The 20,883-nt window shown below is 40.7% G+C and overlaps 1 protein-coding gene across 1 annotated transcript in view; it reads left to right on the forward strand.

The window, feature by feature from the left end:
* INSC (INSC spindle orientation adaptor protein) overlaps positions 1-20,883 on the forward strand; it is a 395,604-nt gene that overhangs the window by 224,675 nt on the left and 150,046 nt on the right. Inside the window, exon 7 of the mRNA XM_073550745.1 lies at positions 12,585-12,710. Within this exon, the coding sequence (XP_073406846.1) occupies positions 12,585-12,710 (126 nt within the window). The remainder of the gene's footprint in view (positions 1-12,584; positions 12,711-20,883) is intronic.

Raw genomic sequence — 20,883 nt, forward strand, 5'->3', positions numbered from 1 at the left:
AAACCGCACCACATTAATGCGCTTGAATGTCTGGCCGGTATACCTGGCGCTGGAAGTGAAGGATGGGGCGCCGCGGCTCCAGGCATTCCTGGGGGGCACCTGCCGGGTCACACTGGGCTGACTGACAGGGAGAGGGCCTGCAGCAGGGGGGGCTGTCACACCTTGTGGACTGGATGGCAAAGGGGGATAATCACACATATCATGCACATTATCATGAGCAGCATCATTATCATCAGACAGTGCGACGTCCAATACAGAGTGTGAAACCCCTCCAACCCCCGACCCCATGGGCACAGCATCCCCAGCCACAGTCTGTGCCTCAGCCTCATCAGCACAAACAGTCTCAGAAATACTGTCCTGCTCCTGTGTGGGGCATTCTGGGACCTGTGGTGCCTCTGCTGGAGTCTGCAGTGTGTGCTCCTGTTCACACTCGGCTGTCTCATCAGCACAAACAGTCTCACATACACTGTCCTGCTTCTGTGCGGGGCATTCTGGGACCAGTGGTGCCTCTGCTGGAGTCTGCAGTGTATGCTTCTGTTCACACTCGGCTGTCTCATCAGCACAAACAGTCTCACATACACTGTCCTGCTCCTGTGTGGGGCATTCTGGGACCTGTGGTGCCTCTGCTGGAGTCTGCAGTGTGTGCTCCTGTTCACACTCGGCTGTCTCATCAGCACAAACAGTCTCACATACACTGTCCTGCTCCTGTGTGGGGCATTCTGGGACCTGTGGTGCCTCTGCTGGAGTCTGCAGTGTATGCTCCTGTTCACACTCGGCTGTCTCATCAGCACAAACAGTCTCACATACACTGTCCTGCTCCTGTGCGGGGCATTCTGGGAACAGTGGTGCCTCTGCTGGAGTCTGCAGTGTGTGCTCCTGTTCACACTCGGCTGTCTCATCAGCACAAACAGTCTCACATACACTGTCCTGCTCCTGTGCGGGGCATTCTGGGAACAGTGGTGCCTCTGCTGGAGTCTGCAGTGTGTGCTCCTGTTCACACTCGGCTGTCTCATCAGCACAAACAGTCTCACATACACTGTCCTGCTTCTGTGCGGGGCATTCTGGGACCAGTGGTGCCTCTGCTGGAGTCTGCAGTGTATGCTTCTGTTCACACTCGGCTGTCTCATCAGCACAAACAGTCTCACATACACTGTCCTGCTCCTGTGTGGGGCATTCTGGGACCTGTGGTGCCTCTGCTGGAGTCTGCAGTGTATGCTCCTGTTCACACTCGGCTGTCTCATCAGCACAAACAGTCTCACATACACTGTCCTGCTCCTGTGCGGGGCATTCTGGGAACAGTGGTGCCTCTGCTGGAGTCTGCAGTGTGTGCTCCTGTTCACACTCGGCTGTCTCATCAGCACAAACAGTCTCACATACACTGTCCTGCTCCTGTGCGGGGCATTCTGGGAACAGTGGTGCCTCTGCTGGAGTCTGCAGTGTGTGCTCCTGTTCACACTCGGCTGTCTCATCAGCACAAACAGTCTCACATACACTGTCCTGCTTCTGTGCGGGGCATTCTGGGACCAGTGGTGCCTCTGCTGGAGTCTGCAGTGTATGCTTCTGTTCACACTCGGCTGTCTCATCAGCACAAACAGTCTCACATACACTGTCCTGCTCCTGTGTGGGGCATTCTGGGACCTGTGGTGCCTCTGCTGGAGTCTGCAGTGTGTGCTCCTGTTCACACTCGGCTGTCTCATCAGCACAAACAGTCTCACATACACTGTCCTGCTCCTGTGTGGGGCATTCTGGGACCTGTGGTGCCTCTGCTGGAGTCTGCAGTGTATGCTCCTGTTCACACTCGGCTGTCTCATCAGCACAAACAGTCTCACATACACTGTCCTGCTCCTGTGCGGGGCATTCTGGGAACAGTGGTGCCTCTGCTGGAGTCTGCAGTGTGTGCTCCTGTTCACACTCGGCTGTCTCATCAGCACAAACAGTCTCACATACACTGTCCTGCTCCTGTGCGGGGCATTCTGGGAACAGTGGTGCCTCTGCTGGAGTCTGCAGTGTGTGCTCCTGTTCACACTCGGCTGTCTCATCAGCACAAACAGTCTCACATACACTGTCCTGCTTCTGTGCGGGGCATTCTGGGACCAGTGGTGCCTCTGCTGGAGTCTGCAGTGTATGCTTCTGTTCACACTCGGCTGTCTCATCAGCACAAACAGTCTCACATACACTGTCCTGCTCCTGTGTGGGGCATTCTGGGACCTGTGGTGCCTCTGCTGGAGTCTGCAGTGTGTGCTCCTGTTCACACTCGGCTGTCTCATCAGCACAAACAGTCTCACATACACTGTCCTGCTCCTGTGTGGGGCATTCTGGGACCTGTGGTGCCTCTGCTGGAGTCTGCAGTGTATGCTCCTGTTCACACTCGGCTGTCTCATCAGCACAAACAGTCTCACATACACTGTCCTGCTCCTGTGCGGGGCATTCTGGGAACAGTGGTGCCTCTGCTGGAGTCTGCAGTGTGTGCTCCTGTTCACACTCGGCTGTCTCATCAGCACAAACAGTCTCACATACACTGTCCTGCTCCTGTGCGGGGCATTCTGGGACCTGTGGTGCCTCTGCTGGAGTCTGCAGTGTGTGCTTCTGTTCACACTCGGCTGTCTCATCAGCACAAACAGTCTCACAAATACTGTCCTGCTCCTGTGTGGGGCATTCTGGGACCTGTGGTGCCTCTGCTGCAGTCTGCAGTGTATGCTCCTGTTCACACTGAGCTGCCTGCTGCTGCAGCTGTTTTCCCTCCTGGAAGCAGAAGCGGGCAGCCTGTAACACTGGCCGTGTCCGCTGCTGGGGGGTCCCGTCCTGAACATCAGGGGTCCTGGCCTCTACAGCACAGTCCTGCTTATAGGAGGCGAACCGCTCGCGGTTCCTGTAGGTCTCTGCCAGGGGCCCCATGCTCTCCAGCACAGACTCAGTGTCCTGCACAACACTCGCCAGCTGTACAGTGTGTTCAGTCTCAGGTCATACGCGTCATTACTGGCAGGATTAGTGGTCTTTAGACTGTAGATGAAGTCTACCTCCATTTGCAGCGCTTTTTTTTGCTGCTGTAACTCACCCAGTTTTCGGACACGTATTATAGTAGTTATATTCTTGTACATAGGGGCAGTATTATAGTAGTTATTTTCTTGTACATAGGAGTAGTATTATAGTAGTTATATTCTTGTACATAGGGGACAGTATTATAGTAGTTATATTCCTGTATATAGGGGCAGTATTATAGTAGTTATATTCTTGTACATAGGGGGCAGTATTATAGTAGTTATTTTCTTGTACATAGGAGTAGTATTATAGTAGTTATATTCTTGTACATAGGGGACAGTATTATAGTAGTTATATTCCTGTATATAGGGGCAGTATTATAGTAGTTATATTCTTGTACATAGGGGCAGTATTATAGTAGTTATATTCTTGTACATAGGGGTAGTATTATAGTAGTTATTTTCTTGTACATAGGAGTAGTATTATAGTAGTTATATTCTTGTACATAGGGGACAGTATTATAGTAGTTATATTCCTGTATATAGGGGCAGTATTATAGTAGTTATATTCTTGTACATAGGGGCAGTATTATAGTAGTTATATTCTTGTACATAGGGGCAGTATTATAGTAGTTATATTCTTGTACATAGGAGCAGTATTATAGTAGTTATATTCCTGTACATAGGGGACAGTATTATAGTAGTTATATTCCTGTATATAGGGGCAGTATTATAGTAGTTATATTCTTGTACATAGGGGCAGTATTATAGTAGTTATTTTCTTGTACATAGGAGTAGTATTATAGTAGTTATATTCTTGTACATAGGGGACAGTATTATAGTAGTTATATTCCTGTATATAGGGGCAGTATTATAGTAGTTATATTCTTGTACATAGGGGGCAGTATTATAGTAGTTATTTTCTTGTACATAGGAGTAGTATTATAGTAGTTATATTCTTGTACATAGGGGACAGTATTATAGTAGTTATATTCCTGTATATAGGGGCAGTATTATAGTAGTTATATTCTTGTACATAGGGGCAGTATTATAGTAGTTATATTCTTGTACATAGGGGCAGTATTATAGTAGTTATATTCTTGTACATAGGGGTAGTATTATAGTAGTTATTTTCTTGTACATAGGAGTAGTATTATAGTAGTTATATTCTTGTACATAGGGGACAGTATTATAGTAGTTATATTCCTGTATATAGGGGCAGTATTATAGTAGTTATATTCTTGTACATAGGAGCAGTATTATAGTAGTTATATTCTTGTACATAGGGGACAGTATTATAGTAGTTATATTCCTGTATATAGGGGCAGTATTATAGTAGTTATATTCTTGTACATAGGGGCAGTATTATAGTAGTTATTTTCTTGTACATAGGAGTAGTATTATAGTAGTTATATTCTTGTACATAGGGGACAGTATTATAGTAGTTATATTCCTGTATATAGGGGCAGTATTATAGTAGTTATATTCTTGTACATAGGGGGCAGTATTATAGTAGTTATTTTCTTGTACATAGGAGTAGTATTATAGTAGTTATATTCTTGTACATAGGGGACAGTATTATAGTAGTTATATTCCTGTATATAGGGGCAGTATTATAGTAGTTATATTCTTGTACATAGGGGCAGTATTATAGTAGTTATATTCTTGTACATAGGGGTAGTATTATAGTAGTTATTTTCTTGTACATAGGAGTAGTATTATAGTAGTTATATTCTTGTACATAGGGGACAGTATTATAGTAGTTATATTCCTGTATATAGGGGCAGTATTATAGTAGTTATATTCTTGTACATAGGGGCAGTATTATAGTAGTTATATTCTTGTACATAGGAGTAGTATTATAGTAGTTATATTCTTGTACATAGGAGCAGTATTATAGTAGTTATATTCCTGTATATAGGGGCAGTATTATAGTAGTTATATTCTTGTACATAGGGGCAGTATTATAGTAGTTATTTTCTTGTACATAGGAGTAGTATTATAGTAGTTATATTCTTGTACATAGGGGACAGTATTATAGTAGTTATATTCTTGTACATAGGGGCAGTATTATAGTAGTTATTTTCTTGTACATAGGAGTAGTATTATAGTAGTTATATTCTTGTACATAGGGGCAGTATTATAGTAGTTATTTTCTTGTACATAGGAGTAGTATTATAGTAGTTATATTCCTGTATATAGGGGCAGTATTATAGTAGTTATATTCTTGTACATAGGGGCAGTATTATAGTAGTTATTTTCTTGTACATAGGAGTAGTATTATAGTAGTTATATTCTTGTACATAGGGGGCAGTATTATAGTAGTTATATTCTTGTACATAGGGGCAGTATTATAGTAGTTATTTTCTTGTACATAGGAGTAGTATTATAGTAGTTATATTCTTGTACATAGGAGCAGTATTATAGTAGTTATATTCCTGTATATAGGGGCAGTATTATAGTAGTTATATTCTTGTACATAGGGGCAGTATTATAGTAGTTATTTTCTTGTACATAGGAGTAGTATTATAGTAGTTATATTCTTGTACATAGGGGACAGTATTATAGTAGTTATATTCATGTACATAGGGGCAGTATTATAGTAGTTATATTCTTGTACATAGGAGTAGTATTATAGTAGTTATATTCTTGTACATAGGAGGCAGTATTATAGTAGTTATATTCTTGTACATAGGGGCAGTATTATAGTAGTTATATTCTTGTACATAGGGGACAGTATTATAGTAGTTATATTCTTGTACATAGGGGACAGTATTATAGTAGTTATATTCTTGTACATAGGGGACAGTATTATAGTAGTTATATTCCTGTACATAGGGGGCAGTATTATAGTAGCTATATTCTTGTACATAGGGACAGTATTATAGTAGTTATATTCTTGTACATAGGGGCAGTATTATAGTAGTTATATTCTTGTACATAGGAGCAGTATTATAGTAGTTATATTCTTGTACATAAGGGCAGTATTATAGTAGTTATATTCTTGTACATAGAGGGCAGTATTATAGTAGTTATATTCTTGTACATAGGGGCAATATAGTAGTTATATTCTTGTACATAGAGGCTAGTATTATAGTAGTTATATTCTTGTACATAGGGGCAGTATTATAGTAGTTATATTCTTGTACATAGGGGCAGTATTATAGTAGTTATATTCATGTAAATAGGAGCAGTATTATAGTAGTTATATTCTTGTACATAGGGGCAGTATTATAGTAGTTATATTCTTGTACATAGGAGCAGTATTATAGTAGTTATATTCTTGTACATAGGGGCAGTATTATAGTAGTTATATTCTTGTACATAGAGGGCAGTATTATAATAGTTATAATCTTGTACATAGGGGCAGTATTATAGTAGTTATATTCTTGTATATAGGAGCAGTATTATAGTGGTTATATTCTTGTACATAGGGGCAGTATTATAGTAGTTATATATTCTTGTACATAGAGGGCAGTATTATAGTAGTTATATTCATGTAAATAGGAGCAGTATTATAGTAGTTATATTCTTGTACATAGGGGCAGTATTATAGTAGTTATATTCTTGTACATAGGAGCAGTATTATAGTAGTTATATTCTTGTACATAGGGGCAGTATTATAGTAGTTATATTCATGTAAATAGGAGCAGTATTATAGTAGTTATATTCTTGTACATAGGGGCAGTATTATAGTAGTTATATTCTTGTACATAGGAGCAGTATTATAGTAGTTATATTCTTGTACATGGGGGCAGTATTATAGTAGTTATATTCTTGTACATAGAGGGCAGTATTATAATAGTTATAATCTTGTACATAGGGGCAGTATTATAGTAGTTATATTCTTGTATATAGGAGCAGTATTATAGTGGTTATATTCTTGTACATAGGGGCAGTATTATAGTAGTTATATTCTTGTACATAGGGGCAGTATTATAGTAGTTATATATTCTTGTACATAGAGGGCAGTATTATAGTAGTTATATTCTTGTACATAGGAGTAGTATTATAGTAGTTATATTCTTGTACATAGAGGGCAGTATTATAGTAGTTATATTCTTGTACATAGGGGCAGTATTATAGTAGTTATATTCTTGTACATAGGGGCAGTATTATAGTAGTTATATATTCTTGTACATAGAGGGCAGTATTATAGTAGTTATATTCTTGTACATAGGAGCAGTATTATAGTAGTTATATTCTTGTACATAGGGGCAGTATTATAGTAGTTACAGTGGGGCAAAAAAGTATTTAGTCAGTCAGCAATAGTGCAAGTTCCACCACTTAAAAAGATGAGAGGCGTCTGTAATTTACATCATAGGTAGACCTCAACTATGGGAGACAAACTGAGAAAAAAAAATCCAGAAAATCACATTGTCTGTTTTTTTTTCATTTTATTTGCATATTATGGTGGAAAATAAGTATTTGGTCAGAAACAAGCAAACAAGATTTCTGGCTCTCACAGACCTGTAACTTCTTCTTTAAGAGTCTCCTCTTTCCTCCACTCATTACCTGTAGTAATGGCACCTGTTTAAACTTGTTATCAGTATAAAAAGACACCTGTGCACACCCTCAAACAGTCTGACTCCAAACTCCACTATGGTGAAGACCAAAGAGCTGTCAAAGGACACCAGAAACAAAATTGTAGCCCTGCACCAGGCTGGGAAGACTGAATCTGCAATAGCCAACCAGCTTGGAGTGAAGAAATCAACTGTGGGAGCAATAATTAGAAAATGGAAGACATACAAGACCACTGATAATCTCCCTCGATCTGGTGCTCCACGCAAAATCCCACCCCGTGGGGTCAGAATGATCACATGAACGGTGAGCAAAAATCCCAGAACCACGCGGGGGGATCTAGTGAATGAACTGCAGAGAGCTGGGACCAATGTAACAAGGCCTACCATAAGTAACACACCACGCCACCATGGACTCAGATCCTGCAGTGCCAGACGTGTCCCACTGCTTAAGCCTGTACATGTCCGGGCCCGTCTGAAGTTTGCTAGAGAGCATTTGGATGATCCAGAGGAGTTTTGGGAGAATGTCCTATGGTCTGATGAAACCAAACTGGAACTGTTTGGTAGAAACACAACTTGTCGTGTTTGGAGGAAAAAGAATACTGAGTTGCATCCATCAAACACCATACCTACTGTAAAGCATGGTGGTGGAAACATCATGCTTTGGGGCTGTTTCTCTGCAAAGGGGCCAGGACGACTGATCCGGGTACATGAAAGAATGAATGGGGCCATGTATCGTGAGATTTTGAGTGCAAACCTCCTTCCATCAGCAAGGGCATTGCAGATGAAACGTGGCTGGGTCTTTCAAATGACAATGATCCAAAGCACACCACCAGGGCAACGAAGGAGTGGCTTCGTAAGAAGCATTTCAAGGTCCTGGAGTGGCCTAGCCAGTCTCCAGATCTCAACCCTATAGAAAACCTTTGGAGGGAGTTGAAAGTCCGTGTTGCCAAGCGAAAAGCCAAAAACATCACTGCTCTAGAGGAGATCTGCATGGAGGAATGGGCCAACATACCAACAACAGTGTGTGGCAACCTTGTGAAGACTTACAGAAAACGTTTGACCTCTGTCATTGCCAACAAAGGATATATCACAAAGTATTGAGATGAAATTTTGTTTCTGACCAAATACTTATTTTCCACCATAATATGCAAATAAAATGAAAAAAAAACAGACAATGTGATTTTCTGGATTTTTTTTTCTCAGTTTGTCTCCCATAGTTGAGGTCTACCTATGATGTAAATTACAGACGCCTCTCATCTTTTTAAGTGGTGGAACTTGCACTATTGCTGACTGACTAAATACTTTTTTGCCCCACTGTATATTCTTGTACATAGGGGGCAGTATTATAGTAGTTATATTCTTGTACATAGGGGCAGTATTATAGTAGTTATATTCCTGTACATAGGGAGCAGTATTATAGTAGTTATATTCTTGTACATAGGAGCAGTATTATAGTAGTTATATTCTTGTACATAGGGGCAGTATTATAGTAGTTATATTCCTGTACATAGGGAGCAGTATTATAGTAGTTATATTCTTGTACATAGGAGCAGTATTATAGTAGTTATATTCCTGTACATAGGGAGCAGTATTATAGTAGTTATATTCTTGTACATAGGAGCAGTATTATAGTAGTTATATTCTTGTACATAGGGGGCAGTATTATAGTAGTTATATTCTTGTACATAGGGGTAGTATTATAGTAGTTATATTCTTGTACATAGGGGGCAGTATTATAGTAGTTATATTCTTGTACATAGGGGCAGTATTATAGTAGTTATATTCCTGTACATAGGGAGCAGTATTATAGTAGTTATATTCTTGTACATAGGAGCAGTATTATAGTAGTTATATTCTTGTACATAGGAGCAGTATTATAGTAGTTATATTCCTGTACATAGGAGCAGTATTATAGTAGTTATATTCCTGTACATAGGGGCAGTATTATAGTAGTTATATTCTTGTATATAGGGGGCAGTATTATAGTAGTTATATTCTTGTATATAGGGGGCAGTATTATAGTAGTTATTTTCTTGTACATAGGAGTAGTATTATAGTAGTTATATTCTTGTACATAGGGGACAGTATTATAGTAGTTATATTCTTGTACATAGGGGCAGTATTATAGTAGTTATATTCTTGTACATAGGAGTAGTATTATAGTAGTTATATTCTTGTACATAGGAGGCAGTATTATAGTAGTTATATTCTTGTACATAGGGGCAGTATTATAGTAGTTATATTCTTGTACATAGGGGACAGTATTATAGTAGTTATATTCTTGTACATAGGGGACAGTATTATAGTAGTTATATTCTTGTACATAGGGGACAGTATTATAGTAGTTATATTCCTGTACATAGGGGGCAGTATTATAGTAGCTATATTCTTGTACATAGGGACAGTATTATAGTAGTTATATTCTTGTACATAGGGGCAGTATTATAGTAGTTATATTCTTGTACATAGGAGCAGTATTATAGTAGTTATATTCTTGTACATAGGGGCAGTATTATAGTAGTTATATTCTTGTACATAGAGGGCAGTATTATAGTAGTTATATTCTTGTACATAGGGGCAATATAGTAGTTATATTCTTGTACATAGAGGCTAGTATTATAGTAGTTATATTCTTGTACATAGGGGCAGTATTATAGTAGTTATATTCTTGTACATAGGGGCAGTATTATAGTAGTTATATTCATGTAAATAGGAGCAGTATTATAGTAGTTATATTCTTGTACATAGGGGCAGTATTATAGTAGTTATATTCTTGTACATAGGAGCAGTATTATAGTAGTTATATTCTTGTACATAGGGGCAGTATTATAGTAGTTATATTCTTGTACATAGAGGGCAGTATTATAATAGTTATAATCTTGTACATAGGGGCAGTATTATAGTAGTTATATTCTTGTATATAGGAGCAGTATTATAGTGGTTATATTCTTGTACATAGGGGCAGTATTATAGTAGTTATATATTCTTGTACATAGAGGGCAGTATTATAGTAGTTATATTCATGTAAATAGGAGCAGTATTATAGTAGTTATATTCTTGTACATAGGGGCAGTATTATAGTAGTTATATTCTTGTACATAGGAGCAGTATTATAGTAGTTATATTCTTGTACATAGGGGCAGTATTATAGTAGTTATATTCATGTAAATAGGAGCAGTATTATAGTAGTTATATTCTTGTACATAGGGGCAGTATTATAGTAGTTATATTCTTGTACATAGGAGCAGTATTATAGTAGTTATATTCTTGTACATAGGGGCAGTATTATAGTAGTTATATTCTTGTACATAGAGGGCAGTATTATAATAGTTATAATCTTGTACATAGGGGCAGTATTATAGTAGTTATATTCTTGTATATAGGAGCAGTATTATAGTGGTTATATTCTTGTACATAGGGGCAGTATTATAGTAGTTATATTCTTGTACATAGGGGCAGTATTATAGTAGTTATATATTCTTGTACATAGAGGGCAGTATTATAGTAGTTATATTCTTGTACATAGGAGTAGTATTATAGTAGTTATATTCTTGTACATAGAGGGCAGTATTATAGTAGTTATATTCTTGTACATAGGGGCAGTATTATAGTAGTTATATTCTTGTACATAGGAGCAGTATTATAGTAGTTATATTCTTGTACATAGGGGCAGTATTATAGTAGTTATATTCCTGTACATAGGGAGCAGTATTATAGTAGTTATATTCTTGTACATAGGAGCAGTATTATAGTAGTTATATTCTTGTACATAGGAGCAGTATTATAGTAGTTATATTCCTGTACATAGGAGCAGTATTATAGTAGTTATATTCCTGTACATAGGGGCAGTATTATAGTAGTTATATTCTTGTATATAGGGGGCAGTATTATAGTAGTTATATTCTTGTACATAGGAGCAGTATTATAGTAGTTATATTCTTGTACATAGGGGCAGTATTATAGTAGTTATATTCTTGTACATAGGGAGCAGTATTATAGTAGTTATATTCTTGTACATAGGAGCAGTATTATAGTAGTTATATTCCTGTACATAGGAGCAGTATTATAGTAGTTATATTCCTGTACATAGGGGCAGTATTATAGTAGTTATATTCTTGTACATAGGAGCAGTATTATAGTAGTTATATTCTTGTACATAGGGGCAGTATTATAGTAGTTATATTCTTGTACATAGGAGCAGTATTATAGTAGTTATATTCTTGTACATAGGAGCGGTATTATAGTAGTTATATTCTTGTACATAGGAGCGGTATTATAGTAGTTATATTCTTGTACATAGGAGCAGTATTATAGTAGTTATATTCCTGTACATAGGAGCAGTATTATAGTAGTTATATTCCTGTACATAGGGGCAGTATTATAGTAGTTATATTCTTGTACATAGGAGCAGTATTATAGTAGTTATATTCTTGTACATAGGAGCAGTATTATAGTAGTTATATTCTTGTACATAGGAGCAGTATTATAGTAGTTATATTCTTGTACATAGGAGCAGTATTATAGTAGTTATATTCTTGTACATAGGGGCAGTATTATAGTAGTTATATTCCTGTACATAGGGGCAGTATTATAGTAGTTATATTCTTGTACATAGGAGCAGTATTATAGTAGTTATATTCTTGTACATAGGAGCAGTATTATAGTAGTTATATTCCTGTACATAGGGGCAGTATTATAGTAGTTATATTCCTGTACATAGGAGCAGTATTATAGTAGGTATATTCTTGTACATAGGGTCAGTATTATAGTAGTTATATTCTTGTACACAGGAGCAGTATTATAGTAGTTATATTCTTGTACATAGGAGCAGTATTATAGTAGTTATATTCTTGTACATAGGGGGCAGTATTATAGTAGTTATATTCTTGTACATAGGGGCAGTATTATAGTAGTTATATTCTTGTACATAGGAGCAGTATTATAGTAGGTATATTCTTGTACATAGGGGCAGTATTATAGTAGGTATATTCGTGTGCATAGTGGTAATTGTAGTATTATAGCGATTATATGATGCCTGTTTTTCTTTCTGTTCACTGTCTTGATGTCTTTTTTTCATACTCAGGAAGGAGCGGTTGTCGCACTCTTTAAAATCTGCCGACAAGATCATTTTAAGTGCTTGTATCCGTCTGCCCTGAGGACGCTGGCATCCATCTGCTCTGTGGAGGAGGGGATCCATCAGCTGGAGAAGGTAGGGATCTTCTGGGGAGGCGTCTCTGTGGATTGATGCCTGTCTGGTTGGTTATTTGTGCAGATTATGTAAATCCTCCGTATACTGCTGTGGATATGAGTGATTGGAGCTACACAGGGGAATACGTAGATGAGGAGCAGGAGCCGCACCTTCTGTCTTGGGGCTCCTTCCTGGAGGTATTACAACATTAAACCACAGATGACAACTGATTAGTGTCTTACCCCCAGCTCTATCCAGGAGGGGTATCAGATGTGGGAGATGTAGTGGTGTAAACTGGCACCAGCGGAGCCCACACTGTTTCACTGGTTCCATGGCCCCCAATTGCCTTTCTCTATAGTTTAGAGCAGGGGTGTGGAATCTTTTTTCTGCTAAGGGCCATTTGTATATTTATACCAGCCTTTGCTGGCCGTAAAAATCGAGCGCTGTAACTGCCCCTACAGAGTCCTGGTAATGGTAATGGTGTTGGGGTGTAGTCTTTCATTGCACGCTCCTCGGGGTTCAGAGCAAGAATAAATTATTGGGCCATCAAACGACAAAATACTGCAGCCGTCTCAAGTACTGTGGTCCCTGGAAATCTGACCAGGGGCCCAATAAAAGGTCATGAAGGGCCGTATCGGCCTGTGGGCCTGAGATTCCCCATGCTTAGTTTAGAGCATGGATATGGTACTATAACCCCCATCATTTTTTCCAGCTTCCTGTAAGTTATATATGTACCAATTAGGGATGAGTGAACGCGCTCGGTGTTCGGTTATCACTCGAGTAACACGGTGCTCTGATGTGCTCGTTACTCGAAGAGCATTAGCCGGTGGTCGATGTAAAACTCGAATCCCCGCCCCGCACGTTTGCCACCGATTACACAGCCAATAAGCATGCAGGATTTTCTGCGCGTTACTGTAATGCTGTAGCCATCTTGGTTGTGGCATTACTGTGATTGGCTGGCTGTATGACATCATCAGGGGTTATAAAAGGACAGGTGCTGCGATGCTCGGCACACTGATGCCATGGCACAGCTCTGTGACACGTCGTAGTGGAGGGAGAGAGTGCTTGTCCAGGCTTGTGTGTGCACAGTATAACGAATCAGAGGCCTGTAGTTTTGTTACTGGTGCTGAAGCTGAGCCATCATAATACATAACAGCCCTTCTAAGGACTAATTGTTTGTATCTTATAAAATTTGCATTTAACCTAAGGAAGGAAAGAGAGTCACAGGAGCAGGGAGCGTGACAGAACGTAGACAGGGATTAGGGATGTGCAGTCTGTAGACAGGGATTGGGGCTGTGCAGTCTGTAGACAGGGATTAGGCATGTGCAGTCTGTAGACAGGGATTAGGGCTGTGCAGTCTGTAGACAGGGATTAGGGCTGTACAGTCTGTAGACAGGGATTATTAGGGCTGTGCAGTCTGTAGACAGGGATTAGGGCTGTGCAGTCTGTAGACAGGATTTAGGGCTGTACAGTCTAGACAGGGATTAGGGCTGTGCAGTCTGTAGACAAGGATTAGGGCTGTGCAGTCTGTAGACAGGGATTAGGGCTGTGCAGTCTGTAGAAAGGTATTAGGACTTTGCAATCTGTAGAAGAGGATTAGGGCTGTGCAGTCTGTAGACAGGGATTAGGGCTGTGCAGTCTGTAGAAAGGGATTAGTGCTGTGCAGTCTGTAGAAAGGGATTAGGGCTCTGCAATCTGTAGACAGGGATTAGGGCTTTGCAGTCTGTAGACAGGGATTGGGGCTGTGCAGTCTGTAGACAGGGATTGTGGCTGTGCAGGCTGTAGACAGGGATTAGGGCTGTGCAGTCTGTAGACAGGGATTAGGGCTGTGCAGTCTGTAGACAGACTAGAGAAGACAGAGAGATTATTCAAAAAGATATAAATAAACTGGAGCAGTGGGCAGCAACTAACAGAATGGTTTTTAACAGGGAAAAATGCAAAGTACTACATCTGGGCAATAAAATTGAAAAAAGCGTTTACAGAATGGGAGGAATAGGGCTAAGCAACAGCACATGCGAAAAAGACTTGGGTATACTAATAGATCACAGACTGAACATGAGTCAACAGTGTGATGCAACAGCAAAAAAGGCAAATACAATTCTGGGATGTATTAACAGAAGCATACAGTCTAGATCACGTGAAGTCATTATTTCCCTCTACTCCTCTTTGGTCAGACCTCATCTGGAATATTGTGTCCAGTTTTGGGCACTACATTTTAAAAAAGACAACAAACTGGAGCAAGTTCAGAGAAGCACAACCAGAATGGTGACCGGTCTGCAAACCCTGTCTTATGAGGAAAGGTTGCAGGATTTGGGAATGTTTATCTGCAAAAAAGAAGACTGAGAGGAGACTTAATAGCTGTCTACAAATATCTCAAGGGCTGTCACATTGTAGAAGGATCATCTATATTCTCATTTGCACAAGGAAAGACTAGAAGCAATGGGATGAAACTGAATGGGAGGAGACACAGATTAGATATTAGAAAAAACTTTTTGATGGCTACAGTGATAAATGAGTGGAACAAGCTGCCATGAGAGGTGGTGAGTTCTCCTTCAATAGAAGTCTTCAAACAGAGGCTGGACAGACATCTGACTGGGATGATTTAGTGAATCCTGCTTTGAGCAAGGGGTTGGACCAGATGGCCCAGGAGGTCCCTTCCAACTTTACGATTCTGTGATTCTATGAGAGGGATTGTGGCTGTGCAGTCTGTAGACAGGAATTAGGGCTGTGCAGTCTTCTGGCAAATATATAGCTGCAGTTTTTTTTGTTGGGACTGAAAAAAATTAATATACAGGGTGGTCCAAAAGTAGGTGGACAGAAAATAATATTTATTTTGATTTATATACAATTATATTTCCTAACACAAGCATAACATTGACAATTAAATTTTATTCCGAACAATAATACAAAAGCCCTTACATGTTATCAGCGCAGGTGCTCAAACTGTTTTCCATCGCAGTTTGCACTGCTTTGAAGTCTGCCTCTTACGCTTCGACAAACATTTTTGCACTAGTCTCTTTGGGTATTAATTTCTTCAAATTCATCTCTTGTGTAATTTTTCAAATCACTGACACTTTTTGGTTTTCGACTATAAACTTTGTCCTTGAGTACTCCCCAAAAGAAACAATCCTTTGGGGTCAAGTCTGGTGAACCTGCCGGCCAAATAAAAGTGGACCTCTTCGGCCAATCCATTTATTAGGAAATGTTTCATTACCCTATTACACATACTGTCCACCTACTTTTGGACTACCCTGTATTTTGATCCATTGAGTATTAACGTGCTTTGAGGTCTTTTTTGTGCTATATAATGCTATATAACTAACCCAAAATTCGTTGAAACATCTTCCTGTGCTACATTTCTCAGCCATGCACTATTCCGTAGTGTGAAGTACATTTCTATGATCTATAAAACTGAGAAAAAGCTTTTAAAAATGTTGTAGGCCTCCGTTTCTCAGCCTTACAGTGTTACGTGGTCTGTGAATCTTTCTGTGATCTCTAAAACTGAAAAAAGCATTGAAACATTTTCTGGATTGAATTTGATTGTCATCCATATACTTTTGCATTCTTTCTGCTACATCATGGTGGAGTAAACACCCAAAACTGCTTTGATTGCTGCAGGTGACCAATTTTTTCTTTTATTAAAATAAAACTTGGTTTAAAAAAAACTGGCAATTACAAAATGTGTAAGACATGAATTAAGGGACAAGAAATGCTGATGGTGGTGCACGCAGATGCTGAGGACGTGGGGCAGGTGCGACTATGCCTGTTGCTGGAGCACAAGAATCACGCTCATCCACGACACGTAGGTTCCTACCACACTTTGCAGGGAGTACAGCAGATCTGAAGCCAGAGCAGTGCGAACAGGTGGTCGGCTGAATAGCAGATAATACTAGCTCTACCCTCACCTACTGTATCCTCCTTCATCCCTTGTATACTGTGAGCCCTCTTGGGCAGGGTCCTGTCTCCTCCTGTACTAGTTGTGACTTGTATTGTTTAAGATTATTGTACTTGTTTTTTATTATGTACACCCATGTAAAGTGCCATGGAATAAACAGCGCTATAATAATAAATAATAATAATGCTTGCAGCAGGCTTGGCAGCACCACCCAGTCTTCCACACGGCCTAGTTTCACCAGCCTGAAGTCTGGATCACTTAATCCTAACCCCGATCCTCTTTTCTCCCACCATGTTTTGTCCCAGGGGACCAGTGATCCTTCACTAGGACACTCTGAGGAGCTCTTTATCACAACTTTTGTTGATTGTGGACTCTCAACCTGCATGCTCCATGAGGGACAGGAGAACATTCCGTTTAGTGATGCACACAAACCTAAAAGCAACCACGGCCGCAAGAACATGATGGTTGGGAATGGCAAATTTGGGATCAGGAGTAAGATGATGATGAGATGCAGTTGCCGTTAAGTCTTGTTGTTAAGTCACGAAGTCAGGAGCACCAGGCTTCGGTGGTGGAAGACGAGATGGTAGATGACGAAGTCACCGACCCAATCTGGAAAGCTGGCATGCCAAGCAAGAACAGCAGCGCTGAGAGGGACAGATCAGTAGCACCGAAACAGACAGGAAGAGGCTGTGGGGTGACCAGAGGGAGAAGGCGGAAAACTGTTCCACAGAGCACCGACAGTCCTGAATTTCTCCGTCAAAGAGTTAGATGTTCCTCAGTCTGGGATGTTTTTAAAGAGAGTTCTGAAACAAACAAAATGGCCTTTTGCAACCAGTACCATGCTAAGATCAGCAGGAGCATGACCACTAAAAAGCTTACCACCACCAGCATGATCACACGCATGTCATCTAATCACCCGACTCAGTGGGCTGAACGTATGGGTCCACGATTGGTGCCATCGGGTGACACCAATGCCTTATCCCCTGTGCAAGGTGCTTGCGAATCCCCTGTCCATGACACTGGTGCAGATGTCTTCTAAATCTAAATCCTTGTCCCGCCACAGCGTTCAGCTGTCCCTACCTCAGGACTAAGAAGTTCCCATCCACCCATCCACAGGCCCAAATGGTGAACGGACACATTTCCAAGCTGTTTGCCATGAAAATGTTGCTATTTAGGCTGGTAGACACTGAGGATTTCTTCCTACTCATGGCAGAAGCCGTCCCTCAGTTCTCAGTCCCCAGCTGCTACTATTTCTCCTGTTGTGGTGTCCCTGCCTTGTACCAGCGTGTGTCCAGGAACATCACCCGTGCCCTTACCAACGCGGTTACTGACATTGTCCACTTAACGACTGACATGTTGACAAGCACTTGTGGCCAGGGATGCTACATTTCACTGATTGCACACTGGGTGAACATTTTGGAGGACGGGGCTGAGTCCCACCCTGGCACGGCACATGTGCTACAAGCGCCGAGGATTTTGGGCCCTACTTCTATCAGGGTTTCCTCCACCTCTTACAGCAATTCCTGCACCCTCTCATGCTCCTCTTAGATGTGCTATCTCAGAGCATGCTGTTTTTATCAGCTGTAAGCTCTGCAGCACTGCATCAGGAAAGCGGCAATGGGCTCTGCTGAAGGTAATTTGTCTGGGAGACAAACACCACGGGAGAGTTACTGAAACGAATAACAGACCAGACAGATCTGTTTTGCCAAGTACTCAAAGGGCTCGGATACGGCTTTAAAGAAGGTGATTAATTTTATTGCAATAATGAAATGATTACAGAAAACAGGAAATAGGGTGATATTGCGTACACTTTTTCATAATATAAATCACAAAGGTAAAGTACTTACATTGCACACTACATAAACAAAAAGTAAAACTTCACCAGGAATAGCAACATCATCTGTCCGAAAACATCAACCGTGGGAAGCGAAACGACAAAGACAGAAATTCCTGGGATATCCACACTGTGGACCCACAGAGGCGTCCTCTCCAGTCCACACATTAAAAGGCTTCTGTCTTAGCTGAAATTTTCCCCAGCTTATGTATTGTTTAGAAACAGCATTCTATTTGTCCAGTATAGTATCTCTCTTCAGATGTCAATCTACACCGGACAAATACATCCCCAGATATGACATGGCAAAGGCTCCTGGTACCGGATGTTCCACCATATTATAAACATGACACTTCTCACCAAACATTAATAACGAAACTATGCAGTAATTGGATGAATAATATACACATACACTTTCCCACTAGAGATACTGTAAACATATGATTTCTCATTAAACATTGATCAAAGAACTATGTAGTAATTGGATGTTTAATATAAACATGCACATTCTCATTAGAAACTATGCGGTTCAGGTGTTGGGAAAATTACAGAAAATACAAGGCTAATTTAAGCTGAACTGTTACTGTCTAATATCTTAAAGGGATCTTTAAAGACAGGCTTTCAATATGGGTTCCCGATGGTCATTAACATCTTAGCGCTACAATCCACCCTTGACCATCGGGAAACAATATATTATCTATATACAGTGCCATATCCCAAGGGAATAGCCTCAGCAGATAAACGGCACATTGATTTGAGAGAAGGAATACATTGTATACCGCAGCATAAGGCAATACGAGCACAGATTATAGCAAAAATTACTCCTATAATATAGCGTAAATAGCCAAAATCAGGCAACCAGGAAAATAACCAATCCCACCATTTACCATTACTTCATGTGATGTGATCAATGTCATCATGTAACTGATCTGAGACTGCAAATCCTGACTATGATCTGACAAGTTAAAACAACACATACATTCAAACTCTTGAATTAATAACACATAATCTATAGTTGCTCTGTTCTGCAAGATAGCTTTTCAGTAACTTTGTATATATAATAATACATCTTCTATGGCTCTACTGGCAGTACCAGTATGGGTTCCCGATGGTCATTAATATTTTAGCATGACAGGCTCTCGCCACTGAACCTCCAACAGACAGTAAGAATAACAGCCGCACTCATCAGTGAGTGCAAAATGTGAAAAGTTTTATTTATAACAGTCACCACACTAGTAATGTAACAAAAATTGATGATTCAGAAGATAGCAGTAAGCAAGCAACATTATGACCAAATTCTGAGTCTTTTTCAAGCATTGCTATGTGGTAGCCATCCAGGGGTAAAGTGTTGCGGAAATTCCTTCAAGGAATATGAATCGTTGGGTTCATTGCCAAGGGTCTGGGTAGAGGTTCTCCGTAGTGTGGTATCCTCCAACCTGGCATGGTAGTGTGTGATAATGGCTATAACCTGGTGGCGACTGTAAAGCTTGACAAGTGCTGCAGCAGCGCATGCAAGTGCCAGCTCGCCGACTGGTGTGTGATGTACCCACGCATTGGAACTCCACACACCACATGCTGGCAAGTCTTTGTGAGCAGCAGAGGCCAATTGTTGAGTTCCAGCTCCATCACGCCCGTCGGTATTCTGGTCAGCCTCCTCACATAACAACTGAAGAGTAGGCATGGATGTCTGACATTTGTGCGGTTCTCTAAGACTTTGAGGACTCCACAAAAATGTTGAGCGGCGATGACGCCATCATCAGTGCAACAATCCCACTTCTGTGCCTACTTAAACATTCACTGCTGACAATTAAAAATTAAGCTTTGCATGTGTACCAGGTGGGGATGGTGGAAGACATGAGACTGGGAGATGCTACCCAGCCAAGCCTCATCTAATCAGCTCAGCGTGGATTGGGTAACAATGAGGACTTGAAGGCTGAAGAGGAGGAACAGGAGCTGGCGTAACAGAGGCTTTTACTCACACAAGCTTCTTCCTGGCTCTCGTAAGTGGATGGGTTGTGGAGGGGAATGAGGAGGAAGAGATGGAGAGTAGTCATGATGGTGGAGACAGGGAAGTGTTGGCTGTAGGGACCTTGGCACATGAGGCCAATTTTATGTACTGCTGCCTTTCCCTTTACCCCTGCATTACATTCATCTTGGCCAAAAAAAGTACTGGTTGTTTACCCTGATAGACCCATGCTACAAGCAGAACTTTCCATCTCTTCTTCATGAAGCGGAGAGGTCTTCTAAAATGGTGCTATACCAGAAGGCCATTGTGGAAAACATGTTTAAAAAATTCCCATAAGACAACGCTTGCGTCAGGGGGCAATCTTCCTTTCCCAACCAAGGAGGAGAGGCCAGGGAGACACAGCAGAGGCAGGGGTACACTGTCAAAGGCCTGAGACAATTTCATGACACCCGGAAAATGATTGTCCTTGGTTAGATTTGAACCAGCAACCTGAACAATAGAA

Source organism: Dendrobates tinctorius, unplaced genomic scaffold (genome assembly GCF_039654945.1).
Source record: "Dendrobates tinctorius isolate UK_male_01 unplaced genomic scaffold, ASM3965494v1 ptg000168l, whole genome shotgun sequence".
In the NCBI taxonomy this organism is placed as follows: domain Eukaryota; kingdom Metazoa; phylum Chordata; class Amphibia; order Anura; family Dendrobatidae; genus Dendrobates; species Dendrobates tinctorius.